General features: G+C 31.9%; 1 protein-coding gene across 1 annotated transcript; it reads left to right on the forward strand.

Annotated features, from left to right (window-relative positions):
• The first annotated feature begins 287 nt into the window (after window positions 1-287).
• On the forward strand, window positions 288-8,687 carry LOC108908700. Its single transcript, XM_018712816.1, has 2 exons — window positions 288-1,253; window positions 8,210-8,687. The coding sequence occupies exons 1-2, from the start codon at window positions 492-494 to the stop codon at window positions 8,654-8,656; spliced, it is 1,209 nt and encodes a 402-aa protein (XP_018568332.1). The 5' UTR covers window positions 288-491; the 3' UTR covers window positions 8,657-8,687.
• The last annotated feature ends 550 nt before the right edge of the window (window positions 8,688-9,237 follow it).

A 9,237-nucleotide genomic window follows, 5' to 3' on the forward strand; every position in this document is an offset into this window, starting at 1 on the left:
TTAGGACATACCCGTGACGTAATGGCAATCTTAAAACGGTTCTAGTGTATTTTTATTAAATTTATTCTGCTTGTAAAATTTAACGAACAAGCTTCTTATATCCTTTTTCTTTTTAAAGCTAAAGAGTCACAAAATTCCTAACAATTTACAGTACTGTAGGCAACCAGAAATTACTGCTTAAATTTTTATTACCATCACGAGATAAATTACAAATATATATCAATCTTATCAGAAGAACCTTGACAAAAAGCATGGTTTGTTGTAGTGTACTAAAACTAAATTAATTCTGTTCCAAGAATGTTTTCTTTTAGTGGCACACATGGAATAAATTGAAAAGTGTGGTAAAGAGTAAATATTAGCAGACGCGTAACTACTATAATCCTTGATAAGGTTCAGTAATCTAAGGCTTACAGAACCGTAAATACAGAATCCAGTTATTTAATATTTACATTTAATATACGTAGGTACAGTTTTTCTTACTGTGTGTGAATATGAGTTCGGAACTTACCGAGGATCAAAGAAATGTACTAAAAGCCATCGTACACAATGAAAGTTTTTACAGTTTCGATGTACAACGTGCTACTCCAAAAGGAGAGGGATATATGGGATCACTCTTCAATATATCACTCAAGGGAGAGAGAAATAATCTGGAACTAATTTTTAAACAAGCAGAGCCCACCGACAATGTGGAACATAAAATGTTTGTAAGGAATGCTTACCTAAGAGAAATTTACATTTATAACAACGTACTCAATCAATTTGAAAATTTTCAAAAGGAGAATAATGTGATCAATGGATTTACAGGATATGCAAAGATATATGGAAGCAGTGATAAAGAGAATAATGAGTATATAATATTAGAAAATTTGAAAGGAAGTGGTTATAAAATGTGGAATAGGAAGGTGCCTATGGATGACGAACATGTAGCTTTAGTGTTTTCTGAGTACGGAAAATTTCATGCCGTTTCTTTAGCTATGAAAGAAAAAAGTCCAGATTTGTACGACAAGCTTACGGAAAACCTTGACGACTTCTACGGTAGATCAATGTCTGTCGAGGAATCTAAGGAAATGATAAACAATGTATTGCAAATTGGCTTCAAGGCAGTCGAAAGTAATGATTCAGCTGCTCAGTTATTTAAGAGATTTGCAGATGTTGCAGAAAAGTTCTTATTGGAAGACATGCAAAATCTTGATGAACAACTGGTAGTTACACATGCTGACTGTTGGTGTAATAATATGCTGTTTAAGTACGAGGTGGGTAAATTTTAATATTTATTAGCAGAATCACAATTACAGGTTGTTTTCTAAATTTATGTGAGAACTTCAAAATATTTTTGAGTCATATTAAACCAGGAAACCTTTACGAACCAAAGGTCTAACCTAAGCTTTCGTGCAATTGTTAAATATTGTTATACTATACAGGGTCTCCGCAAATTTCACCGACAACGCTTGACTGCATATTCACGACGATAAATAAATACGATCTACGAAAAAAAGTTAAATATTTTTGGTTTTTGAGTTACAAGCCTTCAAAGTTGGCAGAAATAAAACTAATTTAATTAATAACTTCATAACCCTTTTACCGATCGTGTTAAAATTTTGCACATTTTTTTGGACTATTATGGCGTATTATTTCTTAAAGCTTTAGTCAGATCGATGGGTGATAGTTTTCTCCGGTTACCTACTCCTTTTAGCGGCCAAAACTTTTAGAGTGGTCGTATTTTTTTAAAAACGGGCAGCATTGAAAAGGTCGTTTAATTAAAAAAAAATATTGTCTCCTGAGAAAATCGCCTACAGAAAGCCATTCTTGAGAAAAATGGCATTATTTGCAGATCCGTATGGTTCGGTTTGCGTGGCAATGTCACGGATTTAAAACTTTGAGCTCAGTATGCGATGAAAATAAGATGTTGATTGCTGTGGCTATCAGGTAATGTCATTATTGTCGTGTTTCTTTAGGATTCTTATCACTCCACACATGCAAATTATGAAAACTGACAACACTGTTCCTTGTAATTTTTGAAGCATATTATCTTCTGCGAAGCCATTCACCAACCAGCGGCAAAATTGTAAACGTGCGTTGGAATCTAGATTTTCAAGTTCTTGAGCAGCAGTTAAATGAAATGGCCGAAGAAGTTGCTTTTTTAAAATTTTGTGAACAGTAGTTTTCATACATTTAATTGTCTTGATACACTGTGGACACTTAAAATGTGACGAAGTAAGTTCAGGAACATGTAGAGAATCTGCTGCTTTTTTCCATTAATAACAAACAAATTAAAATACATAATCCTCATAAGTATAATTTACAAATTTTCAGCAAAAACTATTAGAGACATAACAATAATTTGACAACTAACTTGACAAATGTTTATTTTTATTATTTTGGTTATATTGTTTCTGGTCATGGCCAATTTGACAACAGGTCTGATATGAGAAAAAGTACCAAAAAATAGAAAATTGCGAATATCTCTAAAGGTAGTAACGGCGACCCTAACAATACTTATATGGCTTAAAAGGAAATTTCAATCTGCATACAACAGAGTAAAAAAATACAAGGTGTTCCATTTAAGTTAACAAAGTTAAAGTTATAGCTGTTTGAAGTTATCAAAATATAACAGCAAAAATGAAATACCTAGTATTAAATAGTTTAATTTGTTAGTATACCATAATGTAGTGTTACCGATGCCCTTTACAGGTACCAAATATCCGCTTGACATCACGCTTCTGAAAAGAGTTCTAGCATCTCCGCGGACTCTTGCATCTGTTTTTTCTTTAAAAATTAATATTTCAAAATCTGTAACTCCTAGGTATAGGGAATATTTAATAGACCTTCAAATTTCACGTAGAATCTGAAAATGTAGTAATATATAGGGTGTCCCATTTAAAATAACGAAGTTGGTGTCGACTTCCGGTATAACCGGAAGTGCTAGAGAGTTCTAGATATGTTAGTTGTGCCCTAGGGGCATTGCCATGTTGGTGGGACACCCTGTATACTAATGCGGTGAACTTTTGACTTAATTAGTTAATATTAACTTAATTTAAACTGATTTTTTAACTTTTAAAATTTTGTATCGGAAATTCGTTGGCTTAGATCCTTTGTTCATTATAGCTTTTTTATTCAAAATGATCCAAAAAACAATCCCCTGAAGTTATGATATGGGCAAAGACTCTTTGATATGGACTTAGAAACGCTGTAAGTATATTGTTTGACATTGGGGGGGGGGCGTGATATTCGAGATATAGGGTGTTCAAGTTTAAAAAAATATATTTTCGGTTATATCTTCATATTATAATAGGCTTTACATTAAACTCGTTTTAGTATTTTATAACTAGTTTTGCTTATTTGCTTATGAATCTGTAGGCCTTGTTGGACTTATGAACAGAGACAAATTGTGACAAAGAATAGAGGAAAATTGTAATCTCCTCAGGGAAAATCATGGTATGATAAGTTCCTCTATAAATATGTAGATTAGAAGATGTCAAAAGTGTATCGATGCGGAAGGACTTCTTTTGGACAATTTATATTGTTGTAGGGCTCGTTACTTAATTATTTACACGACCCATTTGCTAATGTTTATTATTTAGTTTGATATTTTTTCCAGAAATAAAAAGCTGCCAGTGGCGTATTCTTTTCTCTGGAAAAGTTGGCGGATGCATTAGTTGCATGTCACTGGTTAAAACCAGGAGGTTTTCATCAAATAAACGGATTAATTAATTCGGAAAATTCAATAAAACGTAAAAACAAGCCCAAATATCTCCTAAACTGCTGCTACTATTAAAAAATAACAAGAAATATTTTTCATTCATTCTACGTAACAATACCTGAATGGAACATTATTTCTACAAAAAAACGCCAGTGGCGAATTTTTTTCTTGGGGAAATGGGGCGATACCTCCAGTAGCACGCCATTGGTTAAAGCTACAAGGTTAAAATTATATTCAATAAAAGGGCTAATTAAGTGAATATAGAAAATTTCATTCAATTCCGTCCGCGCAATATGAACATATGGCAGCAGAAAATATATATTTTTTTGTAATCTTTAACACATTGTATCTCGAATACCGAGTCGCGCTGGAAAAAAGTTTATAGGGCAAACTCTACTTATTTTTCGGTAATGAATCAAGTCCTGCAGTTTCTGTATTTCAAGTGAAATCACCCTGTATACAGGGTGATCCATTATCGAGCGGCTGTATATAGAAAACTAGACGTGCTACGATTATGGAGTAAAAAATCTATTAACAAATACGACCAAACGAAATTGATTTAAAATATTTTCAAGTTCGTAACTTCACCGCTAGGGGGCGCAACTGCTAGTGTTACAGAAAATTGTCGATTTTTCGAAATTTTGCTTATATAACCTAAGTTGCAAATACATTTTTTAGATACACTGTTAAACCCTTCACAAGTTTTGTTTGAACTTTTTTTTTTGTTATTACCATAGCAACGCCAGTATGAAGGACGCCATCTTGAAATTTTTAAATTGTCATAACTTCTGAATGCCTTAATCGATTTCAAAAAACGGCGGCTCATTTTAAAGAACTATTAATAACATTTATATTTATGATATGGGAATAAAAATATTATTTTCCTGCGCAACGGTAGACGACGCTAATGAGAAAAGTTTTGTAATTGTCTCCGTTTACTAAAAAATTTAAATGCAACGATATAGTTTTTTTCATGGCTTGATAGACCGTTTATTAAGGAAACACAAACCAGAAGTCGATATATTATTTTGTTTTCAAGTTATTGCTAAAATAGTGAAGTTGTGCTAGAACATTCTTCTTTATTTAGTTCTCTAAATAACATTGACATAGTCCAAGCCAAAATTAAATTGGTATTTTGGTCGTATTTGTTAAGAGATTTTTTACCCCATAATCGTAGCACGTCTAGTTTCCTATATAGAGCCGCTCGATACCGTTAATGGATCACCCTGTTTATGTAGGTATATATATTTTCAAGTCCCAATTTGTTTTGTTTAACAATTTAATTTAAACTTAATGTTAACGACATGAAAAGGATAGAATAGTGGTCTAAAATATCGACAATTCTTAATTAAAAAAAGATCTGAAGCAAACATATTATGACATTTATATTGTTAAATCATAAAATCTTGCAACTTCAAAAAATTAAAAAATACAAAGTATGCCATTTAAAACTTCCACCAAGAAGTTGCAAATGTGATATTCAATTGTTTCTTTAAAAACTAATTTTTGGAGCTGTCAATTATTATGGGATTTTTTTATAAAGACAGAAAATTATCGGTTTATCATTTGATGGAAAGTCTGTACTTATAATTCTGTTAGGACAACGGATGCTGTGCTTTTTTTACACAATCATCCCATTCCTTTAAGACGTAATCGTACCCTTATCCTTTATTAAATTAGAGAGAGATTGCGCCTTTAGCTAGGAATGCATAGATCCTCAAGGGTCCTAGGACATGACAACTAAGAAGAGACAAGGATAGGGCAGTACATCTGAAATTTATTGGAAAAGGGCAGGGACTGTACAGCAGAAGACACTTTTAAATAAAAGCCCTCTGCCCTCTGCAATCGTTTCTTACTGCTCCTCAGTGCGTCCTCCAAAACTGATCTTATCCATTTACTGTTTTGCTCTTTCAAAATACTTTCATCCACATCTAAATGTCCACCAGGAAAACACATTTAATAATTTTCTGTGACTATAATTATTTCACAATAAATGGTGTAAATTATGTACGTATGATTGTAAGTATAAATCAAATATACGTAAATTATTTAAAACTAATTTTATTAATATTTTAACTAATTTATTGCAATGACATCTATTACATAATTCAAAGGCACTTTGGTCCTGAGATATATATTTGCTTACGTTGTATTTGACTTATAATCTTGTACTGAAGTATCTATGTACCTAAATTTTGTGTAGACGAGACAGTAATCAAAGATTATAACAATTTAAAATTGTTTTTTACGCTTTTACAATGTCTATTCTACGGTATGTCCGCGGATTGAGTTTACAAGAGGACAAATGGACCAAAAAGTGAAAGATACGAAAAAAGGTCATTCTTGATAAAAGTTTTCGCTTGTTTAGAAAATACGTATCACCATGACGAACTTTGTTGTACAGGGTGGGTCAACAGTACAAATATGTTATTTTGCGTAAGAGTAACATACCTTATTTTGCAAGATGTGAAAAAAGCATTCTTGATTAAAGTTTTTGCTTGAAAAATGAATAAGAGTCACGTTGTCAAAAATTTAATTAAGTATTCTCTAGCACACTTCTAATCAGAGTACCTACTAATTTATCAAATAATAATGACACTACCCAGTTTTACAATCTATGGTTAACTTGTAGTTAATTTCTTACCAAAGGTTAACTGCAAGTGAGCTGTTTCACGACATCTGGTTAACTTCAATGTCTTGGTTATGTCATTATAAAGATAACCAGAACCTTAGGTGTAAGTTAACCTGAAGATTTATAGTTAAAGTTAACCTATAAAGAGGTAACTGACATTAAAAATATAAATCAAAAATGAATTTTGAAAATTATGAGGTAAATGCTTATAGTAGCGGTGAAGATGTTAGGAAACCACGAATTTTCAATGAAGAATATGACCCAAAATACTTTTTCACAAGATTTAGGCTTTCCCCACGTACAATAGAAAATTTATTAGAAGAAATACAGGATATTATTAATCACCGTACGCAAAGGTGCATGTTCCATATTTCTATACATGTATTTTGAAAATTACAGTACCTAACTTTTTTATTTTCTTATGTAGAAAATGCCAGAGAACAGCTACTTTTGACATACATTTGTTTGCCAATGGATCTTTTCTAAGAACCACTCCAGATTTCTGTGGAGTTAGTAAAGCCATAGCAAGTAGAGTCGTGAGGATTATTATTATTGAACTTCGTACTTATCTTCCATGCTAAAAAGTTAAGAAGCACAGTATATTATGCTAAATAATACGTAAATTTAGTAGACAGGTACTAAAAACTGTCAGAAAATATGTCACTACAGGTTATTTCTTCATATTCTTCTAAATTTTGTCACTTGTCTACTGCAATAAATTCGTAACAACATTCTAAAAATCAGCTTAACCCCAGGTTGGCTTACTTGACGACTGTAATGCCTGTTGTGAAACAGTTGAATTGTTTAACCACAAGTTAACTCTTGGGTCAAGGTTACCTTACCAAAAAGATAACCAACGATTGTGAAACTGGCCGTTAAAGACATGGTCATTGTCTTTAAAATATTATAGGGATAGTCATGTATCATATCGCTACCTCATGGAACAATTTAGCGAACAATTTGTTCGATGGCAATATGCAAGAAAATAAAAAAGTTTCAAAGAACTGGTTCGGTTTTAAACTTCAGAAAGAAAAAGAAAAAATATGACCATAACCACAGTTTTAGTCTGTTAGAGGAAATTATGTGATGTCCCTTAGAAATCGTGCTAAACAGTTGTAGAAAAAAGTCATACTCACAAGATATTAAAAGAAAATAAAATATTTCCATTCAAACCACATTGGAAGAGGGATATGAAGCGGAAAGACTAGACTGTGGGTAGGAGACAAAATTTTAAATGGAAATATTGATTTAAACAAGGAAAAACCTTTACCAAGAATGCCTTTTTAGGATCTTGCAAAATAAGGTATGTCTACTCATAATATTACGTGATTCGTATTTTCTAAAGTAGCAAAAACTTTTATCAAGAATGCCTTTTTTCGTATCTTTCACTTTTTGGTCTATTTGTCCTCTTATAAACTCAATCCGCGGACATACTGTATACATCCCACACCTCTGCCAAGCTCCTTGTATGCTCCCTTTTCTTTAATTAATTAAATTTAAACTGATAAGTTACGTTAGGTCAGGCCAGGTTTTTTTTATTACCTACGCAAAACGTATGAAAAACATTTAAATCGTAAAAATGATTCCATTAAAGTTATCTCTGGTCTCTCAAGTTATATAAGAAACGAGTATGTGGGTAGTAAATAGGTTTTTCTGTCTCTATAGGTTTGCGCACTGTTGTAATTATCTTTGAAATAGTTTTGATGTTTTAATTATTATACATAGACTAATGTAAATGTAATTTTCTGTATCTATTCTTTCCTCTCAGTACCTTGCTAAATGGAAGTAAATTAGAATTACTTGATGGGACATGAATGTACTTTCGCTCTAATTGATATTGCTGCATGTGACATAATATGACTTCTATTTTTTTACAGGGCACTCAGGAAATTCAAAAACCAAACGGGGTTTGTTTTATCGACTGGCAGTTATCGAAAATTGGTTCTCCAGTTCTAGATTTAGCATACTTTTTCTTCGTTTGTACCACTGGCAACATTCTTCACGACTATAAGAAGTATTTGAAAATATATCACGATTCAGTTACTGAGTTACTAATACAGTTCTCCTGTGATGTGGAAAAGGTGTTTCCTTTTACTTTATTAGAGTGTCATTGGAAAAAATATGCCAAGTTTGGACTTTATATTGCTTTAATGACATTAAGTTTCATGTTGTGCGAAACGGAGGTTCCGAATTGGACTGAATTTATAAAATATGAAGAATCCGATAGAGAGGAGATTGCATTTGAAGGTGGTAGTGGTGTTAGTGAGCAAGGCCAAAGAATTATAGATATCATAAATGTTATGGCACAAAATAATTTAATTTAAAATAATTAGTTTGAATCAATAAATTAATTAAAGCATATAATTAAAATTAATTCCAAACGTAAAAGTTTTCATTGTAATAGATACAACAAAATAGAACTTAAATACAGGGTGGTCCCGAGGTAATGGGCTAAAATTCATGGATATAGATTCCCCAAGAAAAAATATTACGATTTGGCCGAACATAAACATAGTCCAAGAGTTGATAGTTAAAGAGATACAGGTAAATGTAAAATATTATTTCAGTTTTTTTTTCATTTATTCCTTAACAAATGCTAATATACTCACAAAATTTTGGGGTTTAGAATTCTTTGGGTAGAGGAATTGAAATCTGTTAACATTTTGGGTAAAGTTCATAGAGGGCGCTAGCTGCAGTAGATTGAATGTATTAAAAACGACATAACTTTTTTGTACTTTAAGATATATCATGTTTGCTATCAAATTCTTATTTTTCAACTTTTTTTACACGAAAAAGGTATATTTTATGAAAGTAACTATCTCGTACCGTTTTCGAGATATTTGGCTTTGAAACTTCCAATGCTGTTGCATTAAAATACAATTAAGTACCTAAAGGTATTATTAAT

Source organism: Anoplophora glabripennis, unplaced genomic scaffold, assembly GCF_000390285.2.
Source record: "Anoplophora glabripennis isolate ALB-LARVAE unplaced genomic scaffold, Agla_2.0 scaffold396, whole genome shotgun sequence".
NCBI classification, from domain to species: Eukaryota; Metazoa; Arthropoda; class Insecta; order Coleoptera; family Cerambycidae; genus Anoplophora; species Anoplophora glabripennis.

Coding starts and splice junctions, on each gene's coding strand:
- LOC108908700 (XM_018712816.1), top strand. CDS start 492: ATGAGTTCGGAACTTACCGAGGATCAAAGAAATGTACTAAAAGCCATC. Junction 1,254..8,209: donor ATATGCTGTTTAAGTACGAG/GTGGGTAAATTT, acceptor ATTTTTTTACAG/GGCACTCAGGAAATTCAAAA.